This window comes from Caloenas nicobarica, chromosome 4 (assembly GCF_036013445.1).
Source record: "Caloenas nicobarica isolate bCalNic1 chromosome 4, bCalNic1.hap1, whole genome shotgun sequence".
NCBI lineage: Eukaryota > Metazoa > Chordata > Aves > Columbiformes > Columbidae > Caloenas > Caloenas nicobarica.
Window position 1 is genome coordinate 44,670,020 of NC_088248.1, and position 25,676 is coordinate 44,695,695.

General features: G+C 38.6%; 1 protein-coding gene across 5 annotated transcripts in view; it reads left to right on the top strand.

Moving 5' to 3' along the window:
- Positions 1-25,676, top strand: part of WWC2 (WW and C2 domain containing 2) — a 100,242-nt gene that overhangs the window by 41,724 nt on the left and 32,842 nt on the right. The window contains exons 3-10 of one of the 5 annotated variants that reach the window (XM_065633328.1): positions 5,357-5,560; positions 6,573-6,649; positions 10,596-10,675; positions 13,852-13,981; positions 14,626-14,772; positions 15,754-15,827; positions 19,270-19,512; positions 24,322-24,411. In XM_065633328.1, the coding sequence (XP_065489400.1) occupies positions 5,357-5,560; positions 6,573-6,649; positions 10,596-10,675; positions 13,852-13,981; positions 14,626-14,772; positions 15,754-15,827; positions 19,270-19,512; positions 24,322-24,411 (1,045 nt within the window). Of the gene's footprint in view, positions 1-5,356; positions 5,561-6,572; positions 6,650-8,421; positions 8,503-10,595; positions 10,676-11,163; positions 11,195-13,851; positions 13,982-14,625; positions 14,773-15,753; positions 15,828-19,269; positions 19,513-24,321; positions 24,412-25,676 lie in introns of those variants that run through there. The other 4 variants (XM_065633329.1, XM_065633330.1, XM_065633331.1 and 1 more) reach the window with 4 other exon arrangements.

Sequence of the window (25,676 nt, forward strand, 5' to 3'; positions counted from 1 at the left end):
TGCTTTGTGCTGGGTTGAGCGAGTGCCGGAGACTCTGTGAAACAGAACATGTGAACGTGTAACGTTGGGGAGTTTGGGTTGAGGTGACATGGTGGAAACCATCGCTGCCATAAAGGAGGGCTGTTACAGCAGCTCCAGCTGTGGCACACAATGTCCTGTTGCTTTCCTCCTTACAGATCTTAGGTCTCTGGTCCTTGTTTCTAACCAGGTCAAACGCTTTCCCTTGGCATAGTTGCTCTTCTGAGATGGTGATTCTCCTACCTTTGCAAACTGGAAAAATACAGTCATGTGTTTAAAAAGATGAAAGTCCTCTCTTCAGAGTGAAAAGTATAATGTCACAATTTTGTCTCCTCTTGCCATGTATGTATCCTCAAATAGCAATCTAACATCTCCGGCATTTTTTTTTAGTGGGAGCCCTTGAGAGTATTTGTTCTCTAATTATGTTGCCTAAATGCAACCTGTCTGACCGAAGACAGTTTACATGTGGGTTGTTCTAGAGCCAATCAATGCTATTGTTTTATTTGGCAAGGAGAGATGTTGGAAAACTATTGCTTCCACATATTGTTAATCCTGTAGTAAAATGTCCAATTCTCTCTTGTCTGCAGCAGGGCGTCAGGGAGCCGTTCCCTTCCCTGTGGGATTTTCTAGTGGGATTTTAATTTCATGTACTTCAGGGAAATACTGCTGATAAGGTAATAGTTTCCTTCTGTTCAAGTAGACTGTAAAGAATTAGCAGAGCTTCTTGATAGCAGACAGGAACATAACATATGAAAATATCTAATTTTTAAAAAATGGCATACTTGACTATTGTCTGTATCCTATGTATAATACATATGTATAATTACATAGAGCGTGCATAACATTGATGGCCTTGAAGCAAGCTCTAGCCAAAGGAATAAACAAAACTCTCAAGGCGTAAAGTCAGTCCTGGCATTTTGGTTTTGAATTATTGTTCGGGCCAAATTCTTCGCTGAATTTAAGTGCCTCAAGCCTGGCGGGCAGAGAGCCAGGAAGGGTGCATTTTGCAGGGGCAGTGTGATTAAAGCCAGCACAGCTCGCTCTTCTGCGCTGCAGGGCTGCGATCGTCTGGGTGCACAGGAACGTCCCTGGGTGGAGCTTGTGTGGTCCTGCTGGGCGAGACCTCAAGTGTTTTCCGTCTCACAGAATTTCCCCCCAGCATGGGTAGTCACTCAGATCTTTAAAAATAGGAGGAAATAAACTGCTCGTTTATAATTTTTTATAAATCTATTAACTATGCACTTGCAGTAATTTGTTTAAAGTTAAGTCAATTGGTTTTAAATCAAGATCTCTTAATAGAATTGGGTAATTTTGATCTGCAAGTGGCTTTGCCAAACGACACTAAAACAAGTTAAGTTAGGAATGTGTAACCAGAATATTAGGTGCACCACCATCCCCTCATCTTGTTAATATGGATCATTGTGATTGGACAGAGAAAGTTGATATGTAATTTTTTTTTTTTTTTTTTAAGTCTAAGCAGTGCTTTTGATAGAGCCTGATGTACATCTCTAAGTTGCTTAATGATCCATTTTAAGGGGATTCCTTTAGTTCATATGTAAGTTTATGCCACAGAAAACCACAGCCAGTATATATTTTTCATTTTCTGTACAAGAAACAACTGAATTATTGAATTTAACTATCTAGTGATGCAGAAAGTGTTGGAGAGGTTGCGCTCGGTGATTTGTTCGCTCTCCACTGCTGACGATTGAAGTCCAGTTAGCAATTTCTAGAACAGATACAAGCCACAGCTCTGGCTGGTGTTCACAACCAGCGCTTACTCCTCACCTGACCAGCAGAAGCAACATCTTCTCGTCTGTCTGGCAAGCAATCTGTTGTTGCATGATTAGTACCTGCTGCAGACAAGCTTGTAAGGCATCCTATTGCAGTCACCGGTGGAAACATTTATGTGCCCTAAAAAAAGGAATGAGATCTCCCAGTTTGTTTTACATCGGCTGTTGAATAATAAGGGTAGGAAACTGTTTGGATGTTCTTCGCGGTTTAAATCGCACTCTTTGGTTTAAGCATGAAGGGCTTCACATCTCATTTTGAAATGTTCAGCAAGCTGTTCCCTCAATGATATGCATGTAACTATCCCAATAATATTCTTGGGTATACAAGTTTGACCTTAACAGCAGGTGCTTAAAACATTCTTGTCCAAGGAAAAAAACCCTTACCTTTGTGAGGTTTTATTCTGAGAAGTATAAATATTTGGTTTTGAAAAAACTCTGCTTTTTAAAAATTTTTATTGGCTCTTGGAAGATGGATGTGCTCAAATGAACATATTTTTCAAAATGCAGCATTACAGTACCAGAAATATTATCCATAGTTGTCCTTTTTTTTTTTTTTTTTTTAATCTGTGGGGTAAACCTACTCATTAAAATTGAGACAACTGAAAATTAGAGATGAACAAGCAGATGGTGCTGCTACACAGGCATGCGTTTATAGATATACATATATCTGAACAACTTGCCAAACAAATTATATGCTTTTTTGAGTTTTCCACTTCATAATATTTAAGAAAAATACTCCAGAGCCTTCTCTACTTGGTAAAAGTTGAGTAACAATTCTGTGATAGTCATTCCAGTACTGCTTTGCTTTTTCCAGAATTATGTATTTTCCCAGCTAAATGTTCCTTCCAAAATGAAATACATGCAGATAGAATAGCTGAGAATAATTTGACCAGTCAATGTACCTACACGGGCAAATACCCAAACCTCAGTACGCTGCAGTTACGCTGTGCAATTTTTAAAATGCAGGGTCACCTTTAACTCATTTATGACTCTCAGTATAAAAGATTTCAGCTCATGTAATCATAGTATTGCTCTGCACATGCAGTCTGGAGAAGCAAAAAGAAAATGTTTGATTGTATTTGTCAGCAGTACAAAATGATCTGCTGTTGATCAGCTTTGTCCTTCTCTTGCAGTCACAAGGGCAGGGCATCTGTAGGCCACATTTTGGGACTCTGCAGGCTACGTTTGGTCTTTGGGCTGCATGTTGAGCAATCCTCCCTTAAAACCTACAAGGCAATTACCTACAACGTGCTTGAAGATGAGACCTTCCAATCTTTTGAGATTATTTGGTGGCTGCTGGTTGCACTCGTAAAACGCAATCACATCATTACATTCTTGTAAAAAACCAGCATAACTGCTTTTATCCTATTTGATCATTGACCCATGAGAATCCTGCTTCATGTTCTTCATCCTGCTTCACAGAAAAGGACACCTCTGGATACCAGCACTTCTTATCCTGTGTAAATAACTGTGAATGTGGAGGTGTGTTAAAGTACAGCAGCAATAAGCGGCCACAGATGGGGACATGTGTTGACCATTTAGGAGAGAAAAGGGAGCAATTTGCTTCTTTGTGTACCCGATATCTTTGTGGGAAAGAGCAGGTGGCTATAAACTTCGATATATATGCTTTTGTGTCCGTAACTGTAGTTAGTTTTTTGGGAGAGAGTGTTCTTGTTGGGATTATTGGAAAACCATCTGTGTATAAAGCTTCTCTGCTTTAATCTTTTATGCAGTGCACTTGGGCTTATGTGATTTATACTCTCTATGTATCCATCTTGTACGTCTAAGAAATACCTTTACCAAGTATAACAGAAATGCAAAGGCTTGTCATGTTTCTAAATGGGGGGATGGGTTCGGTATGTACATTTATTTTTTTTTAAAAGCATCAATAGTTCCACATACATTGTCAGTTCAGGATTCTGCAGGATTAGTTTTATGTGATGCTCCTTTTTATTCGCTTGTCTTTTGTTTTATGTGATATTAACACAAAAAAAGAGGCTTTTGAAAAACTGGTAGTCAGTCAATATGGGAAATTGTTATTAACCAGAACCTGTCCTGATTAGCTTTGCTGTTACAAGATCTTTTTTTTTTTTCATCTATGGAGCTGAAAGAGTGCCTTCTCCCCAGGAGTGCACTTCAGCTGCAGGTGAGAGCAATCAGGTTGGTTGTGCTGCAGTTCTTTCCCCCCCATGCCTTCAACCACACATTCCATTTCCACCCCCCTCGGCCCCCAGCATTGGTTCTCACTGTAAAGCAATTTAAAGAACTACAGTGGCAGAAATCTGACCCAGAGAATAAACTTTCCTCCTCCTTTTTTTGGCAGAAAGATTCTGAAGTAAATATTCCGCGATTAAATACTTTGGTACTGGATGTCGCTTTTTATCTCTGGTCTATGTAGATTTACAGTATGTAATTTACAAAGAAAATGCAGCGTGGTGCATGTTTGCATTTATATTTCCAACTTTTCATGGCTATGTCTTATGAGAATGTTTTTGTATTTATAGCTTTAAAGGAAGAATATTCATTGTACAGCTTCAAAAACTGCTGAACTAAGTCAGGAAGTATTAATGATAAGATTGAACTTTCAGCATTAACTCTTCCTCTTTGGACATATACATTAAAAACCACATAAAAATCTTAAAACCTATAATTAGATTGATCTTATCACATACTTTCTTAATATATATCACTACATTATGTCTAATCCTTTTGTCTACACATTCTATGTAATTCTGTCTCCTGTGTGGCCACGGCTGCTGGAGTTAAAAAGGTTGACCTGAAGCCCTTTGCGAATTAAGGGACCATTCCAGCTCACTCATTTATGTTACCTGGGCAGTCAGTGGGAAGCAGCAGACACCTCAAAAAGGCAGTTTGGTCCCGTGTATCTTGGCATCTCTCTTCAATGGAGCCAAGTGCACTCTGAGGGCGGCCCTCGCTGTCTGTTGACCACAAAAGAAAGTTCTGTCTTGGCTCAGATACTTAGCTGTGGTCGGGGTAAAGTGAGGTGAGATGATCTGGAGAGTGAATATTCTGGTAGTTCTGTTACTGGGAAAGTTCATAGAGGGAAAGGAGAGAGAGAACTGCTATAAAACACAGATAACATATGGCTGTAAAAATTAATGAAGTGGGGAGGAGGAGGGGGTTGAAAAAATATAATAGCTAGGATTACTTTTCATTTTTTTTCAGAAATGCATTCAAGATGTTATTGAAAGAATGTATTGATTCCATTATTTCCAAATACTGTGATGCAATTTTTTTTGTCTTGAGTTTTAGGATGTTATTAATTCAAAGTTGAAGATGTAGGAGTGATCTACATAAGCATTCACCTATTGTACCCTAATTGCTAGGTTTGCAATTGATCCCTTGAATACTTTTCTCACACATGCTATTGTGGCAAAGAAAAACTTAAATGAAATTGAGTATCTGCTTACCAAAGACAAGCTATGATTTATACTTCTATAGCTGTGGATTACAGGCAAAGAAACAATTCAGTTGTCAATGGATTTCAGCAGAGGTCTCTTTAAATCCTTTCTTTTTCTCCTATAAAGAAACAACACAAATAGAAGATCCCAGGAAACAATGGAGGCAAGAACAAGAGAGAATGTTAAAAGATTATCTTATGGTAGCCCAGGACGCTCTGAGTACTCAGAAAGAGCTGTACCAGGTGAAGGAGCAGAGGCTGGCACTTGCACTGGATGAGTACGTACGGTTGAATGATGCCTACAAAGAAAAATCAAGTTCTCGTACAAGCTGTAAGTACAGTAGAGAATACAATGTAACTTCATTGATCTGCGCCTTGCAGGGGGTCTTGTTTCTCTTTAAGATGAGTTTTCAAGGTTTGCTATGAACACCTTGTACTCTGGCTTTTATAGAGATATCATCCCTACTTCTTTTTTTAAATATATATAAAGATATTCTGCTGGAGAGAGCCCTCTTCTCGCTTATACAATTGAACTCCTTTGTGCCCTGGTTTGGAACAGTTGGCTCTGAAAACTACTTTTCTTGCAGTTTGTCAGAACAAAATTCTGCCAAATCTAGGTTCAAAGTAAATAGGACCTCTTGCACCTCATGATGCATACTGCAATGACCCAACTGTGTTGACAGATATCTGCAACAGACCAAGGAGGGAATTTGTTGCTGCTTTATGAGAATAGCATACAATGATTTTGTAGCCTGTGTGCAGTGATCAGGGGCGAAGTAGAGATACACGTAGAGGTACATACTACAATGTTGGGCAAGGAACTGGCATGCAGTAAAGTGCTGTCAGAGGCTTGTTGTTGGCCAAACATCTCTCTCAGAAGCAGATGGTGTGATAAAAGTAACGTGTACAGCTGTGGAGGAACTGAGTGGCAGACCTCTGAGGCTTCTGAATAAGTCTGCTGCTTCCCAGAAATCCCCTTAGAAATGTACAGCTTCCAGGAAGAGGTGATCGTGCGATGGCTGAGCTAGAAGAGTGGGAACAGAAAGCAAGGGAAAGGCCAGGGAGAATGAGGTGGTACTTTAGGATCCTGGGACAGGCAAAGGAGGAGAGATACCAAATAATGGTAAGGGAATAAAGGGGGAAATTTTGATTATTCATTGGTTATATCCATCCTGCAATGCTGGCTACTCTATAACAGGCTATATATATATTTAAAGTATTAAATGTGTTTCTGCACTTTGTAGTTTTAGATCAATGTGGATTCATTGAGGAAGGGAATAATTAATGATTTAAAAGTACTTAAATATTTGTCTTTTTTGTCTTTTTTTTTTTTTTTGTTTAAGTATTCTCAGGTTCCTCTTCAAGCACAAAGTATGACCCTGACATTCTGAAGGCTGAAATCTCGACTACAAGATTAAGGGTGAGAGTGATTAACTCATTCATTTCTATATTGTGTGCAAAGTTTATGATTATGGAATGCAAAGCTTGATCGAGCCAGAGGTGTCCTGTACCCTGAGACTGAAACCTCCTAATATTCTCATTAAATGCCACTCAGAGGTTTTTAATGAATTTTTGAAGCTCTCTGTTACTTTCAGATAACCCATTTTGGAGTAAATTTGACAGATATTCTAGTTAGATCTGGTTTAAATAAATCTGATAACTATTTTCACTTGTATGCTTTTGTTTTTAAAGGAAGAATAAGAAACTTTAGGTGAAAATAGAAAAGTAGTAGGCCAAGGTGAGCTGCAGCTAGGTGACTGTTCTTACGCAGTTTGTCTTCCGTGAGAAATGCACCATTAACTACATGAACTGCCTCACAAACTTGTGTTGGTTTAAAAAGCGCTTTTCAATAAAGGTGTGAAACTTCACTCTGTTTTGTCAAAATGGAAGAGTTCAGATCAAGAATAAGTTTGTGTTCATATTTTAAAGTTGCTGCTGAACAAAAATCAATTATTTGGTTAATTCTGTCCAGTATGGTCACTAACAGACTCCGTGTAAAGAACTTTCATTCACAGGTTAGCCTCTACTGAATTAATCGGGAATAAGGAGGCGATGGTGTGGAAGGCATTTAAAATCTTTATAGGGAGTGCATTTATTTAAGCTGTGGCATATAATGCTCTATGGATAGCCTGAGCTTTCAGTAGTTTGTAATGAAAAAAATTAGATCAAACCACTGAGGTTAAAAAGGCAGCACCTCAGAGCATCGTCCTTCGATGAGGGCTGGAACACAGACACTGCAATACAGGCGCTGCGCAAGCAACAGCAGTTTCTCAGCTCTTCCATTGCCCCCTCCTGGTTTCCAGCACTCATAGAAGCTTCCCAGAGTAACATCCTTCCTCCTTCACCGGGGGTAAGAGTTACAATGAGGAGTCTAAACAATTAATGTTTAAAAGGAACTGTGGAATGGCTCATTCAAATTTTAAAACCCAGTATAAATCAGGGAGGATGGAATACACTGTAAAACTGGTGTGTGGATGTTGCCCTCCTGACCGCTTGTACACCTGTTCATCCTTACCCATCTCAGTTTGTGGTCCCTTGTCCTTTAAGGAGAAGGGAAGGTGGTTAGTGAGAAAAATTATTTCAACACTGGAGGAGGTGGGAAGAAAAATGTTTAAGTTTAGTAGGGAGAATCAACAGCAGTAAAGACCCTGTCAGGAGCAAGAATGAAAAGACAAGGCGAGAGCTTCTCTCCAAAATGAGTGGAGCAGTAACAAATGTTCCCTTTGGCAACGGGATCACTAGTATATTTGGGAAATTAACAGTGTTCTTGAAGAACAAAACACAGGATCAAATTTAAATATAGTTACAAGTCAAAGAGGGGAAAACTCAGATGTGGTCCTGTGCTTAGTTTTTCCTGTGGCTCAGATCTGATCACTTCCCAGCTCAAGATAAAGGAACACTGGATCACCTCTTGGTTGCAGATTTACAATTTGTCTGTTCACTAAGAAGAGCAGGTGTGTTAATCACAGTAATTCATTTTCTGGAGGTGCTTTCCTCTCTTCATTGTTCCTTGGAGTCAAGGAACCCAATATCCTGCTGGTTCCAAACACCTGATTTATTGGCATTACAAAGTCCAAGTTGCATATGTGCCTAAAATAGGTGACCTGAATCTTGTCTGCAGAGTTTAGAAGGGTGCAGTCCAAGAATATCTGTGTCAGCATAAAGTGTGTTGTCATCCAAAGCCACTGGATATGAAAATCATTGAGGTGAGAAAAAGTGGAGCCCTGTGATGCTAGGGCTGGAAAGTGGTTTTCATGGAAGATGGCAAGAGAGGTATGACTATTATCATAGTTTACCCTTATTGGAATGTTTGAGAATGCTTGCCACTGTGCCACCTTTTGGCATTTTACACTATATGCATGCATGGACTTAATGGGAAACAAAGTTAGTCATTAGGAAGCTGCTAGCTAGCTAGTTAGAATTTGCACATTGTTTAGTGAACTATTAGGTCAGATGCAGTAAACCTGTTTCTCACACTGGCCAAGGCTTTACTGGTATCATCAGGTTAATGGTGGCTGAAGGGGGGAAGCTCGGCATTCGAGGAAGTTCTGAATGGGCCTTTGGCCTTTTCCTTGTTAGCTGTGCTTAATATATGCGTGTGGAGCCTTTTGGGTAAATGAGTTGCCTGTTGTGCAGTAGGTTGTAGAGAAGATATGACAGAAATCCGACAGCCGTTAAATGAAATAAGCAGAAGAAAGACCTTTCTCGCAAGATCAGAATTGGAGGGTCTGGTCCTGCAGCGGACTTTGAGTGAGGCCATTTGGGGCCTTAATTAGTAACCGGATAATTCAAACAACACATGTGTCATCACAGTATGTTTATGCATATGCAGTGTGTAGGGGATGCACCTTTATAAAATAACAAGGGGCGGGGGTTGTCGCTGTTGTTCCATTAGTACTTGAGCACTGAGAACAGCAGAGGTTTAGCGCAGGAGCCGGCTCGAAGGTGCGGTGGGGAGGAGGAAGCGAGAGCCTGCCAGGTGACTGAAGATGATGTGCAGAAGCAGTAGGAAGGGGTTGAAGGATAAAACAAGTGAAGAGTTGTGAAAAGGTGGGAATTATATGAAAGTTTTGAAGGAGAAGACAAGCAGCACAAGAATAGCTTAATGTAAATATGATGCGGTAAACACAGAGTCTGTATTATGATGTAGGTCACGTCCTTCTAGGATAATGTGCCTAACTCACATTTCTTGATAATGAAATGATGATGAATTATGGCAGAGGACACTCAAAAGGTGATCTTGAGGAAAAACATAAGGTTTTCTGAGAGATCCAATCCTCTAAGTTGAAATCACGTGTGCCTTCTGCTATTACTAATAATTCTCATTTCTGATTTAAGAAAAAAAAAAAAGGTACGTGTGTTTCTCAAAAAAGCTGGGACTTCTTCATATTTTACACAGTACTTTACCCGGAACACAGAGGTGATATCTGTTCATTTTCTATGACCTTGATCAGAACACTTGAGAGATTATTCTTGGGGTTTTCGTGCTAGTGAGGGACGAAATAGTTAAGGAGGACTGAATGTGTACTTAAGAGACATTCCCTATTTATCATGCTAACTATTCAGTATGGTCAAAATAAAAACAGTTTTCTGTCAAGTAAAGCAACTGGAGACCATAGTCTGCAAAATCCTGAAACTAACCCCTCATCTAAAGAATAGATATTTTATAATAAATATTTTGTAGTGTATTTATATTTGCTAATAGCTGAAATAGCAGTATTAAGATCAAAAAGTACGCAAAAGTAAAGTATGCAAATTTAGGGAAAGCAGGGAAGGTTTTGCCAGAGACATTTCTATTTAATAGATGCATATGTTTGTGATCCAAATGTGTTCAGTGATTGACGTCTTTCAATGAAGTGAATGTGAATTATATATTTAGTGATCCAGTGTCTGTAAAGCTTTATGAGAAAGGATGGTTCGTAGGGAAAAAAAAAAAAAGAAAAAAGGAGTCCACACTTTATCTTTTACAGTGCAAATGACTCGAGAGCTTCCTGGAATGAAAAAGTGAAAAATCTAATAAGCCTGAAAATAAACAGGCATGTCCCTGTAGGACAGTTGGAATGCATGCTTAACAAGTAAGGAGTAAATTACTTGTTAAAGTTCTCTCAGGTTTAATAACACAGTGTGGTATCGATACAAATAAGGAATGTGATTTAATCTGCTTGTGTCCCTTTAATACTAAAGCATGTTGCCCATAGACATCAGGAAGAGAACAGATCCTTTTGTTTTTAATATGTGTCAGTAGAGCAATCTACTCTCTTTTTTTGTCTCATCTGATGTAGAGAATACATTAAATGTTCAAAGCCATGTGTTACACTGTTTAACAAGAGGAATTTTCTAACTCTTGCTTTGATTTAACACACAAGGTTAAGAAGCTGAAGAGGGAACTCTCTCAGATGAAGCAGGAGCTGCTGTACAAGGAACAGGGCTTTGAAACACTGCAACAGTGAGTAAAAGAAAATAGTTAAAACTGACTTAATTAAGTCACCTGATTTTTTTGGCATGGAGTTGAATCCATCTTATACAAGAGAATTATTGGGGGAGAAAATGAGAATCTAATAACTTTTTGTTGAGTTAGGAAGCAGGAAACCTGTAGAAACTGCAAACCTATTGTTTAAGTGTTAACATGAGAAATGTGTTCCCCTCCTATTTTTTTCCATGAGGTAGATTGTGTTGCAAAAAGGCAGAAAGAAGGACAGTGGTTAAGGGTTCTGAGGAAGAATTAGCTGCTTTCTGTGTCCCGTTTAAAAAATTTTTTAAAAAGGTAATTAGGTCTTTCCTCCTTCCCACTGCTGAGCTCAAAAGAGAGACAGAGAGGAGGGGGTTGTTGTTGGAGATGTAAATGGTGTGCAGCTGTGTAGGGTTTGAAATGAGTCACAATTTCACAATTTGAGGATTAGAGACCTGACTTTCTTTGTTCCAGTTGCTGGGATGCCTGGTGTCCAAAGGGCTGATGCTGAACTGGGTGAGCATTCTGGGTATTTAATCAGTTGGATTATTAGGGAATGAATTTTTTTCAGTCTGAGCATTCCCTGCTGCTCCTGACTTACAAAGTTGGGCTCTAAAATATTAGGCATAACTGGAACTGTCACCACAGAGAACTTGCTGCAGAGGAAGCCTTGCTAACAAGCATGTTTTCTTAACTAATGTGAACAGAAATTTATTAATGCTAGCTGTTTTCCATATTGTGGCATGTACTCATACCTTAAGGATACATTTACACAGTAAAATGCTGAGTTGTGTGCTCTTAGTACACTGATTCCAATAGCGGAAGCAATGTTGCAGCATTAATGTAGTATTGTCTGGATTCATTTACCCCTTTTTCTCAGGACGTCCTGTGTATGGCAGCATTCTGTCAAATAAGTAACTATTTCTATCCTGGAGAGCTTGCAGAATATATAGGGAAGATTGAGAAAAAATGGGAGAAGTGCATTTCCATCTTCCAGGTACTAAAATACAAAGTGATTTGCAAAGGATGACAGAGCATCTGTGTTTGGAGCTGAGAGATTTGGGTTCAGTTCCCAGTCCTAACCAAGATATCTTGTAGGCTGTTGCCTGTGTGTTTTAAGAGATCAGTTCTATACAGTAGGATTTTTTTTAATTGGGAGAAAAAAATTTCTGGTCCAGGAAATGGCCAATTATAACTAGAGATGTGAAAATATATAAAAAATATTTTTCTGCTATGAAGAGTTTGAAGTCAATTGGTAACTGTAAACCCTCAGCACCTTAGGAGGATGCCAGTCAAGTCTCTATCCTCCTTCATTTTGACTAAAACAGAAATGTAAATTTGTCATTTAAATATATAAAGACTAGCAAGGAGTGAAAGGAGAAAAGGATAGTTGATTGAATTTATTTATTCATAAATCAGGTTCATTTGAAGCAAAATTTAGAAGAAGAAAGACATTGATTCTAAAGCTTAAGGTAATAAAAACTCATGCTGCTGTCCCAGGATTAAAGGTTAGCCAATCATGCTGGTTTTATTATATTAGTTCAACAGTGAAGTATTGTTTCAGAGCAGCTTGCTCACAAGCCATTTTGATAGGAATCCAAAGCATGTTTCAGAAACTGTCAACAGCATTCCACAGAAACACAATGGACATTTGTTTTTAAAATTCAGTCAGCCACTTTCCAACAGTACTAATCCCATTAATTTAAAACAGGAAGATGAAATATCTTCTATGTTAGAGATCCGTTTTGTCCATCTTAATTATATACAGAGTCAAGCAGTTGTGATTTGAATGTGGCACTTCATATTACTAGGCAGCACGTGGTGTGTTACCCAGTTGTTTGTTCATGATCCCAATTGTGGGCGTATTCTGTATATATTTGACCTTAGCAACCTGATCAGTTACCAAAAATTGAGTGTTGTCAGACATTGAGTGCATGCCTACCTAGGAAAGCGTTTGAGGAACTTGCAAGCTGAAACAAATATATCCTTGAGTAGAAATCTGAGTGCTGAGTCACACATCTAATTTTGTTACAAAAATTCAGTTCTAGTTGTCACAAAAACGGAAATGTGGAGAAAGGAAAGCAGACGTGTTCACAGCTTTAAATGCCGCGTTAGAACCTTGATATCTTCGTGCACAAAACTGGAAGTAAAATAGAATACTGTTACAGGTGTTGTGTGCGAGCTTCTGTTCTTCCAGGGGTTGCTCAAGATAACTTCTGATCATTAAAATGTTTTTTCATTCCTGACTCACAAGGTTAGTGTCTTCTAGCTAAGATGGTGATAAAAACAGAAAACCAATTGCATTATAGAAGAATTTATCCTCTACTTGATGCTTGACTTCTGTGAAGATGCTGTTGTTTTTAATTTTGTGAAGCACAGCTGCAGTCATTTCTATATGCTATGAAATATTCAGTTAAACCAGAGGTCAGAGAAGTGTGTTTACAAACCGTACTTCTTGACGTAAATAAGGAAATACTAAAATGAAATGTCTTTTTATCTCTAAGTTCGGGGGCTTTTTTGTTTTGTTTTTACAAGTTACAGTTTTAAAAATCATTGCTAGTCCAGGAATTTAATAATAAATTGTCCGATGAAAGACATATGGTATTAATTATCCCGAGATTTTGTGAGTAAAGAGAGTCTGGTGACTGACTGAGCAGAGCAGCTGTTCTAGACTGTGTAGTGCCTGGGATTACGGTGAACGAGAGGGAAGCTGTGACGAGAGTGGAGCTGGTTACGCTGCTTCTCTGCAAGGCTGATGAGCACCAAGAAGCCTGCCTGTGTGCCCACGTCAGGATGTGGGTCTGAGTAGAGGAATACCGCTGCTTTCTGTAAGGGTCACGGACAGTTAGTGGTATGCAAGGTGTACCCAAAAAGCTGCTGCTCTGCTGCAGAGAGCTGTGGTGGGGATGGGAATTTTCATAGTCGTGTCAGCAACGCTGCTGTACTTACGAGCACTGTGTATGTGTTAGCTCGACGTTTTTCCCAAGGATTAAATACCAAGTATTTTAATGGTGATTTCAATGTCCTTTTTCCTTTTTGCATGTCTGTTACAGGAAATGCTATCTCTTGTCTTCTTCCCTTCCGTTTTCTAATTATGCTTCTGCCTGAAGCAGAACAGCAGAGATGTTAGTATTATTTTCTGTGTCCAGTTTTAATAATCTGTCTTTCCACAGAATTGACCAAAAAATGTCTGGAGGTCAGAGCGGGTATGAACTATGTGAGGCCAAAGCCATCCTGAGTGAACTGAAGTCCATCAGAAAGGCAATAAGTTCAGGGGAGAGAGAAAAACAAGATTTAATGAAGGTACTTTGAATGGTTGACATAAATATTTTTGTGGATTTGTTTTAACATGAATAACTTTCCTGATTCTAAATACTAAGCATTTTATACTTTTTAAGCGATTCTCGAAACTCTTTGAGCCAAACTAGTATTAAAATCAGTTTTCAGATGCAGCAACTGAAGCCTGTGACTTTCCTAATTCAAAAAGCCACTATGTGTCAGTCAGATAATACAAGTTTCTGAACTTCTATGTAAGGTACAATGCAGATGTTACCTCCAAACCACAACTGAAAATATTAAGTGGACAAAATTGAGATGTGTTTCTGTGATGCATGGGCATTTTCTAACTCAGTGGAAGTTTTCCAAATGGAAATTGCCCTATTTCCTTTCCTGAAAGCAGATTTTTTTTTTAATCAGCTAAGTATTTAATTGGTTAGCAAGTTTAAAAACAAACAAACAAAACAAAACCACCACCACCAACAAACCACACAAAACCCCAAAAAAACCAAAACAGAGACACAAAACCATATGGGTAGCTTAATATGAAGTAAACCCAGAATTTTTATATTTGAGTCCTCTATGTAAACATATTTTGGAGATAAACTGGTACAAACACAGTAAAGTACAAAGGAACTTTAACACCACTGTCTTCTCTGTTTCCTGGACAGAGCCTTGCAAAGCTAAGAGAGAAATTCCATCTTGACCAGACCATTGGAACATCTGAACCAGACTTGAGTTCCAGCTCTGTAAACTCCCAGCTGTGTTTTTCTAGACAAACTCTGGATACAGGGTCTCAGACTGACATTTCTGGTGAGGTGAGCTTTTTTCCAGTTTGTCAAATGTAAAGAGAAATTGAATCAGAATGCTGCAGTTAATGGAACTGGAATCAAATGGTTTACTGTTGCTGATAGGTGTATATGTATCTATATATATTTTTATATATGCATACATGTTTAAGAGATAATTTCTTGGAACTTTTCTCCTTAAATTTTAAATCAAGATTCAGATCAATTTTCTATGTTTGGCATGAAGCATTTATGAGAATTTGATTTAATCAAATAGTTCCAGTACAGTGAAGATCAGCATAAGTAGATATTGTTCTTCTGATCTATCTGTAGGGTATGTTTCACCTTGCAGACTTAATTTGGGATTAAGATGTTTTTAATTTTCCGAACAAGATCTCACAATTTAAATGTGCAATTTCATTTCACACAGCTGAAGAGCTGTTAGTGGAACTACTTGTTCAGTGATTCATTAAAACCTCTTCTGTTTCACTGACAGTATATTTACATACACAGAAAACTGTGCTTAATTTGGGTACCTTCTTTGAAGTTCTGTGAACTAAGTTTATAAGGAAGAGGCTGTGCAAGGTTTTCCAAGCAAAGAGCTAAGGTTGTCTGTGTTTTGTAGCAAATTTATTGAAGTCTTACTTTGAAATGCACTGACTTAATTCTAAATTGTGAGTTCAGTGGAGTTCAAAGTAGGAGATGAAAATTTTGGGTGCGATCACTGCAAGACTTCTTTGAAAATGCTCTTGCTTTACTCTGGTGGAATACGGACAATTGGTAGTGAAGTAGTTAATAAGAGATGAACTGGATCAGAAGAAAACAGCACTGCTTCGTATGTCTCAGTAGATTCCTAACTAAGCATTTAACAGCAAGTGTGTGGCTGCAGGTGAGTGTGGTTTTAGTTTTTCAAGTCGTGATTTTTCTAGCCTGTGCATAGGTTTCCTTTATTAATTTAGCAGCTTTACACAGCAATAAGGCGATTTTTTTAATTATTTTTTTTTTAAACAGGTTGGAGCAAGAAGTAGATCAAATTTAGCAGAGAAGGTCAGATTAAGTCTTCAATACGAAGAAGCAAAGAGAAGGTAATAGGGTTAGTGGCTTTGTTAAGTTACAGGCTTGAGTTGAACGCTGTGCTTGCACTGACATCTAGTGGGCTTCTCTCCCGAGGCACCGTGGGCTTCACGGCAAGGTGTTTTTCTTCAGGGGGCAAGCGGCTTTCAGGAGTAGTTGGTGCTTTTGAACAGTAAGGCTTTACATCCAATGCTAAGTTGAATGTGTTAAGAAAGAAGATGCAGACGGTGACAAATTAATGGCCATTTCCTCTTGTCCTGTCGCTTGTTACCTGGGAAAAGAGACTGACACCCACCTCACTACAACCTCCTTTCAGGCAGTTGTAGACATCGATAAGGTCTCTCCTCAGCCTCCTTTTCTCCAGGCTAAACAGCCCCAGTTCCCTCAGCCGCTCCTCATCAGACTTGTGCTCCAGGCCCCCCACCAGCTTTGTTGCTGGGGTCAGCTGGCTTTCCACTGGAGGAGTCACCAGGTTACTTGTGTCCTTTATATCCTTCTTTAGGATCATCATTTGGGTTTACTATGCCAATGAAGGCCCTTCAGCTTCAGAGTTGCTCCAGACTTCCAATGCAGATTTAGTAGGCTTAATTATTTCCTTTTTTTTCCCTGGGACTTTGGATAATTTAAATACTTATTATCACTACGGGGTTGGGGTTTTTTAGTGAATTTAACCTAAGGAGAAAAGATATCAGGAACTGCTCCATTGATGAATGTGGAATGCCTTTCAAATAAAGTTCTGCAGTGGTTGCTCATGAAAGCAGTGCCACTTTGATGAATTGCCACAGCACTGAAGAATGGGCATCAGAAAGCAGAATATTCAGGGTTAAAATGATGTGTTTTCTGGCACACCAGAAGTGTGGCACAATACCAGGGAAGATTTTACCATTAAAAAAAGTGTGTGGGATCTCTCTCTATTAATAATTTATTAAGCGTGTTGTATTATATTCTAATACTTTTCACAAAATTAGGTGTCAGCTATACAGAAACCTTATAGTTTTTTGTTATGGAGGTGCTTTGTAATTTAAGGGGAATAGAAATCTAGAAAGTTATCCCACACTCAAAATTCCTTTTTTACTATAAAGAACTAAACAAGGAAATACAATTTAAAAATGACACTTTTCTCCAGATGAAAACTGTGCCTAAAATGCCATTTAATCTGAGATTTAAGTATTATTTCAGTTGGAATACTGTGGCATAGTCAATTACAAAACTAGGAAAATAAATTTGCAGCTTATAAGTACAAAGTAAAGGCATCGTTAATTCTTATGTTTTAAAGGCAGGTGGCTGCACAACCAGCTTTTTTCTTGCTTAATTTCAAATATATACCCTCCCCATACAGAGTATTAGCTACCATCCTTGCCAGTAACAGCAGTAATCCTTTATATCCTCATTATGGATCATAAAGCTTTATTATATATTCAATGCATTCAGCAAAGAGTGCTAAGACTGTTGTGTTTGTTCAGTATTGAACATGTATGATTTTGAGTCAGAATCATCATGTACATAATGTTAATTGTCAGATGGGGTTTTAGATGCCGATAGATGGCCTTTTTTTTCCTCAGGTGTAACTGATGCAAAACCAGATCATCCTCTCTTTTGACTATGTCTTAAAACCAAGCAGTCCCATCGTTGTGTTTTATCTCTCATCTCTATCGTCCAACAGCTGTCAGTAGCAGGTCCTTTCAGAACAAGGTTAGGGAGAGCCAGTGACCTGGAGATGAAAGTCTTAACAAATGTCTGAAATCCGAAATTATTTGGTTGTTTTCCCTCTGAGTACTGCTTCTCTAAAGGACTGTTGAATATAAATGATACATGCAACAGCTGAAAAAGATGTTGAAATGCTTCATTTCATCCCACCATTCGGTTACGGTAGCACTGCTGATAGCATTTCTGTTTATTTTACATTGTTTTTCTGCGAAAATACCTTGAGTCACACTTGTTCTTGCAGGGCTTCGGTGGGAGTACGGGTTGTTTTCATTTTTGAAACTGTTGTTTTTTCACTGAGGTGCAGATGAGAAGGAAATGTTACCTATGGAGAAAAAAAGGGGAGTGGTTCCCTTTCGGCTTCTAGTATAAGCAATGGAATAGTTAGATTCAACATTAACTATTCTTAGCTTTGGCCATAAAGAAATGCCTCAATGTGCTGTAAAATTAATACTGGAGATGCAAAATAAGCACAATATTATTAGTTTTGTTAGTCACAGAAAACAAACTGGAAACAAGAAAAACATTTTCCTTGAAATCTGTCAGAACTGCAGAAAGATTATACACACCAAATTATCTGTGCGTATTTATGAAGTATGGCATGGGTCATTACCTTGGGTAGTGCCTGGTAACATTCAAGTTGCACGGACTTTTAGCATTTGTTGAGATGACTGAGGTGTATTTAACTATGGCAGTTACAAATAATGAAAGTAACACATCGGTTCCTCTTGCCTGAGATTGTATGGAAACTTCTTCCTATTTTGATTTCTCATTTCTTGGCCTTTTTCCTGGCCTGCAAGAGGGAGGTGCAGCAGGCCAGGAGCTGTTACAGAGCTCAGAGCTTCCATACCTTTAGCTATGCAGCTGCTTCAGGTATGGCTAAGGCTGGAAGTGGCTGAAAGGTATCATCCTGTTAGATATGTGGCACTTCTAACGGGAATTTTTAGGCTTTCCCAGTGGACAATGAGTTTTTATTGCAAGACCTGCACTTTTTAAGCTACACTGCTGAGCCCATGGACAGAATGATTATGGAGACTGAACACTGGAAATAACCTGCCCTGATCAGGACTGAGCTATAGTACAATAACAATGTAGGGAAGTTTCTGCTTCCATTATATGCGCGTATCCGTGCAATATGTGTGGATAATGAAGTCTTGCGTGTCTTAACTCTGTGGTTCGACATCTGCAATGGGAACAGCAGTTGCACAAACTCACACTTTTAATGATCTCCTTTCTCTTTAGGCGGCCGCTATCCTATTACCTTTATTTTAATCCCATGGAAGAACAATGCTTTTGCCTTTTAAGATTTGCATACATGCATGCTGTTGAGCACCTTGCTATGGTGCGTGTTCTTTCTCCATTGTCATTGCTGTTTCTGAGGAGCAGTCAGCCTCCAACAGCTTAGGAGAAATCCATGGTACTCCTAGATGAGTAACGCATAGTGCTACTACTACATTACCAGACAGATCACTTTCAGTAAAGCATTTATTAATGTTGTGATTTTTACGTTGACTCGACATTTGAACAGGAGCAAATAATTTTTAATGCATACGCGTATTGCTTTTGGCCTGGATAGGTGTCCTGCTTTTCTAGCATAGTCTGTATCCTTGTGAAGCAAAACTAATTAAAAGCATGACTTTGAGTAGAAAATGTTGTGATATCCTGATACATTTCATAATATTGTATCACTTCTCTCTTCGCTGGGGTTTGTGTGCTGTGCTCAGGCAAATCTGCTGTGTTTTATTTTAGCATGGCTAACTTGAAGATTGAACTCTCTAAGCTAGATAGTGAAGCCTGGCCTGGGGCATTGGATGTGGAAAAGGAAAAACTGATGTTAATCAATGAAAAAGAAGAGCTTTTAAAGGAACTCCAGTTTATTACACCACGCAAACGTACTCAAGATGAGCTAGAGCAGCTAGAAGCAGAAAGGAAGAGGCTTGAAGAAGAGCTGCTCTCTGTAAAAAGCACACCCAGTCAAGCACTTGCTGAAAGGTAAGGGGTTGTCTTTTGCTAATGTTAAATGCTGCTTTCTGCAATCTAACCTTTGTACTCATTACAGACCCTGAACTATGCCTTGATGGGCTGTTTTCCTTCAGTAACTGTTCCATGTAGATTTTAATTAAATTTGTTATTAGCCCACTGGGCAGAAACACAAAGAACTCTTCTGTACTGGGAGAGAATGTGAGCACCCTGGATGTGCTCTGCAATATCAGTTGCTCTGCCTTTGTTACCAGCATGAAAATGCCTGTGACAGATGTTAAATAACTGAAGAATGTCAACATACCAGCAGGAGGGCAATACATCATTCACTCGTTTCTGATAATAGCTGTAAACTATTTGAACTCAGGTTACAAAGATAATCTTGATTGTTGCAACATCTGAAGCCTTTGATTGTGAGTTTTATTACATACAAAAATGCAACCAAAAAGGAGGGCAAAAAAAAGTTCAGAGGAGACGCGTAATTGCTGCAAAACTTTCCTAACTTGCTGCTACCGAGCTGGTAACTGAAGCAACTCCCACAATAAATTGTTTTAGCCAGATTCAGAGTTGAAGAACATCAAAGGTGATGCCACAAATGGACTTTTCATCAACTGTAAGTGGAAATAAATTTACGGCCACCTCTAGCACACATAAAATGCAATAAACATTAAATGTCATTGTGTGTATCAGTATAGAAGTCATACAATCAGCACTGCAACCCTTTCCTATTTCCCTCTGCTAGGAAACACCTGCTGTTGCTCCAGTTTCACTGAATGGTGAAATTCCTCTTAGTGGCATTAGAACTTGGGTCCTAAACTGTAGCTGAGCAGTGAGGCATTTTTTTGTTTACAAAGTACATATGTGTGTATTAGGCATGATTTTTAAACATATTTGAACACTTTATGGTCATTTAAATTGCATTATATTGATAATCCAAACGTGTTTTAGAAGAAGGGTTATGTCCTACTCGAACTATATTTTTGTAGGAGAAATTGCTTGTCTGTAGTAATAGTGGTATATAAATTGCCATGGATGTATTGCTTTCTGACTTCCATTTATAAATGGAGGCAAAGGGATCAATAATAAAATCCCGTTCACGGATAAACAATTTGAATCTAAGTTTCTAATAATATGCTGTTATAAGTAATAGCTAAGCCTTGGCTCATGCTGTAAATAGGTAGGCGGTTTCTTAGTCCTGTGTTTTAGATTTGCCAGTTTAGTGCCAAAGAAAGTTCCGCAGCTGACCAATTTCCTGTACGTGTCAGATGCCAAACTTTGCATACCAAGGGAAGTAAAATTGTCTTCCACTGTCAAAAAGAAATGAAACAGCATATTTTTTTCCATGCATGTGTGACACAACTAGTTGTTACAGCTTGAATTTTTTCCCTCTATTTTCTTAAATTTGGAATGTGGAATCTTTTCCTGAGGTTACTGTAAGATTTCATGTGGTACACTGCTGGTTGATGTAGTATTTATGGTGGCTTCTGGTTTGCTTTTTTGCCAGTCCAACTCTTAATGATATTAAAACTGTCTCTCTTGATGACTTCAGAGCACATCCATTCTTTCGCATTAAGCTATTTTGAGGATTATTTCTGGTATTTCTGCTATAAACATAAAGTAAATTTTCATTTTGTAGAAGGATTCAGATGGTGGAACTTTTCCTGAAATGTTAATTTGAGAAAAGGACACAGTTAATTTTATCTCATCAACCATCAGCATTTTAATTTTTGGAGATGTGGAAGATTCTTCTCTCCATTATGAGTGAAGGACCCACACCACCTCCAAAGCGCTGCACTGTTGTTGCATTACTATTTTCTTTCATAAAGTTTCATGAATGCTGTAAGTTTCCAGTGTTTGTGCAGGTACCGATACTGAAGCAACAGTGTAAGAAGCTGTGGATTGCGTCAGAGCTTGATGTGATGAGGATTTTTTGGTTTGTTGTGAGGTTTTTTGTTTTGGTTTGGGTTTTTTTTAGGTTTGGTGGGGTTTTTTTAGGTTTTTCTAAAGGAGGAATAGACAGAAGACTTGCTCTGACTTAAAAACTTTATAGCATAGCCTGGGGTTATTTTGGAGTAGGATGAAATTGCCACTAGTAGATGTGCTCTGAATCAATTTACAGAAGGAGGGTATAAATCATAACATATCAGCTTCAAAGATGCAGAGACAGGGCATACTCTGACTGCTTTAAGAAGCCCTGCAGCAACTATATAGCAATATCTGGATTGTGGAACTGTTGAGAACTATTTGCTATTATACTTTCTTGCTTCTCTGTTCATGTCAGGGAGATTCCATCACTGCTTTAGTCCCTGGCAAAGTCTTCTAAGTAATCACAGACGTTTAAACAGATGCATGATTTAACTACTTGATTGTGCTGTTGCCTGTAAAACTGGCCTCTGCTCTTGTGCCTGTCATAAACAAGTCCACATAAGTTTGCACTTTAACTTTGTAATGTTTTTTAAGATTCTGTGCCCCTCTCAGGAGTGTTACAATTTAAGATCAAAACTGGAGAAAGATGTCTCACTGACACTCAAGTTGCTCCTGCAACGAGTAATAGGTTAATTTAGATAGGAGGGGTGCAAACAGGATAGAGGGAGACCCATGTCTGAACAGGTAGCAGGATGTTTAGGTGTTTACATGGGCTTTGGAATATTAAAGTTCCTGCTGAAGCGATAAAGAAGGAAGGTTCATTGTTGGAAAGTTTTGGGGGGCTGTTCATTTGCTTTTAATTTGGCCTGATGCAGAATGAAAAAAAAATTCCTTGAATGACAATTTGTTGTGAGATAGTAAAAATATGTCCTGTGTGTCTTGGAACTTCCAGGAGCGATTTTTATCATCTGGCTTGTGTTTGTGACTTGTGACTAACATCTTTCTGAAATTTACTTACAGGTATTAATACTAGTTCTTCAATTACTAGTAGCTCAAATTATACCCAGGAAAGATTTTTTTTTTTCCCAGGAGCTAAATTATATGGGATAAATTACATTTTATCAACTTCCTTAAGCTAATAAAGGAAAACAAACTTTCGCTTGTGCTTTGGAGAAAAACAAACAAAATCAAAACCAAAACCCAAAGCAAAACAACCTTTTAGTTTAATAGTACATATTCAGTGGAACAATGCTGGCTGTCTGTTTTGAGGACTCCAGTCAGAAAAGTTCCTAAGCTTTTAATTTTCTTTCTTGCCTTTTGCCATTGGTCGTTGAACACATACAGCCATTTTTGTGCCTCTTCCTTGAACACAAAATGATAGTTTAGTGTTGAAAAGCCACAAAAGAGTGAAGAGCATTCTTGCCTGGGAAAAGCAGGCTAGATTATGCTTTAAAAGGAGGCAGAAGGCGATGATAAATAGTAAAATGGTAGGGAAGAGTGTCTGATGCCATAGATGAGCATAATTCTTGGTTTGGAAACCTGTGTGCATGTCTTCCTGAGCGAAGAATGAAACACCATGGATGCTTTTAACAATCTTAGCAGGTTTGGGCAGATGAACACATTACTGCCGTGTAAGAGCACAGGCAGCGGAGTGGAAGTTCACACCCTGGCTGACCTCAGGGTAACTTATTCACCTTTGCATAACCCAGATTTGCTCGCTGAATAAGCATGGGTGTAAGCAAGTGCTTTTCATGCTTTGCTGAATTGAGGACTTAATGTCTTTTTACTGGTATCTGACACGCAAAGAGTGTGAATTCTGGGAACTCTTGAGTATTTCATTCAGTTTGCATTAGAAAGCAATGGTTGGTTTTGAGGGCTTGTTCTTTGAAGTGTTCTCTGCATTTGAGTTTTAATTTATACATCCTTGAGATGCCAGAAAGGTCAAAGGAAAGATTTCTGAGAATAAACAACAAACTTTTTTTTTCCTCTTTTTTTTTTTTTTAAGGAATGGAGGTAATTTGTCCCTCAGATTAGTTGCTTGAGGACTTCTGATATGTGTCAGTTGACTGAGCAAGGGCTAAAGGACAATATACTAATCCACAACTACAGGAGGGTTTTAGCTGAATCCACTGAGGGAACGCAATTTATTTGGTGTTGTAAATGGAGTGATAAAAGGGAATTATAAAAGGATCACTGTAAACATTAGCGAATCCTTTCAAGCTTGCAGCCAGCCAAAAGGAATGGGAGAGTTCTACCATTTGTGGTTTTAGAGTTAGGCTGGATAACAATGCAGGAAGCAATAAACCTTGCTTTTTCATAAAGGTGAACCTTGATAATGAGCATTGCAATGCTCTGTGGCTCTGAGGTGATGACAAAGCTGTTGGGGATGTAGAAATCTTTACCAAGGACTCCTAAATATGGTCCATCATCTCAGAACCTTGTGCTTGAATGCTGCTTTGACTTGCTGTGCTTTGTCTCTATGTGAAGACTCTGAAATCAAAGGGAGTGCTTTAATTTTAAACTTCCTGCAGTGCTACCCCAATTTCTTGTGTTCTCAGAACTAATACTGCTATTTGTGTTCCTTTTTCTTTTATCTTTTTTTTTTTTCCCTGAAACTATATAAAGTGAGGAGCAAAGTCTACAGCATGGCTTTAAAAAACTGTATTAGTGCAGATCTTGATCTCCTGAAGTTGCAGCTATTTTCCCAGAGCTTATCTGTGACTCTTTTATTGGGTGTGCATTCCCCTTGGCGCAATGTGAGTCCACCAACACTCTGGTGTGGTTCAGCTTTTACAATAGGACTGAGAGCTAACACAGTCTCTTCCATTTTAGTAGTTGGCAACCAGATAAAAATATGAGGCATCTTCACTTTGTTTCCATCTTATCTAGAAAGTATTTTAGTCTCTGGGTTATTTTGTAATGCTTTCCTATATTTATATGTACGTCTCTTTCCAGGTTGAAATTGGAGGAGAGAAGAAAAGAGTTGGTACACAAACTTGAAGAAACTACGAAGTTAACTACTTATTTGCATTCACAGCTTAGGAGGTGAGGTTGTGCTGCCTATGGTAAAGGCTGTTTTCAGCAACAGTCTACTGGAGCTGGATGTCTGAACTTCATTCTTAGGTTGTTCTCTGAGCTGGAAGCTGAACAAAATTTGCTTAATATTTACATAAGACAAAAAAAGTCTAATAGCTTCAAGCATTTTGCCGCCATACGAACCTGACGTACCTTTATAATTTCAGTAAGCAGTCGGGACTGGATTGAATGGATTTTTTTGTGCAGCTTCTATAATTAAGCAGGGAGACATTGTTTTGCTTCTTTGTAAATAAATAAATCAGGAATTCTCTAACTGGTCATATCTCCAAAATGCTATCATCAAGGAGACCAAATGGCTTCTCAGATTTCTGTCTAAAATAAGTTATTAGAACTGTAGCCTTTATTCTGTGTAATAACAGGAGAGGCTCAGTGAGTACATGTATGCACATAAACACTTACATGAATAGTTGATTCTGGTTTCAGTCTTCAACACTGACTTATGCTTTCTATAGACAAAGAAGTACCTTCAGCAGGATATTTTTTTTCCTGGCAGTCATTGATTCAAAATTTGACTCTGGGTTTATGAAATTCAAAGTGATAACAAAAAAGTAATCAGGTACAGCGACTGTGGACTCAAACTCATTGCTCTGATAGGAATTCTGATATTTAATGATACATGTAATTGGTCCTAAGGAAGAGTTTCTGTCACTTCTGGACTATACCCTGGGCCACCAAACCATATGTCCATTATATTTATTTAGAAAATCGCGAATTGGGTCAAACTCCTTGCATACCACAGTGGGACACGCCAATCAGACACTGCATTAATGTTTACCAGTTCTCTTAGAAATCAAAATGGGGCTTTAAGAGGAAAAACATTTTTAGGTATTCTATAAAGGTCCTCTCACAATAAGCCATGCTGTCCTACTCCTGGGATCTAGGCTGGCTTAGCCATTTCAAATATAGAGGAAGAGTCTTTAATTTTTTTTTTTTTTTTTTGGGTGCTCGTTTGTTTAGACTTGTAGGTCTTTTTATCCCATCAAACTCCTGAGTCAAGGCAGTGAGTCCTCCTGAGCCAAGGCAGTGACACTCAGTTTCTCTGGCCTGGCAGGGCTCCTTATCTTCTGCTATTAACAGGAAAAGACTGCACGTTACAGCCTTTGCCATGCTTGTGTAGTTGGATGTACTGTGCATGTAGAGTGTGTATTGTCTTATAGACATGCAGCAGTTCTGCTGTAGGTCGTCTGCTCCTACCTGCCGTCTTTTCCAGGTGC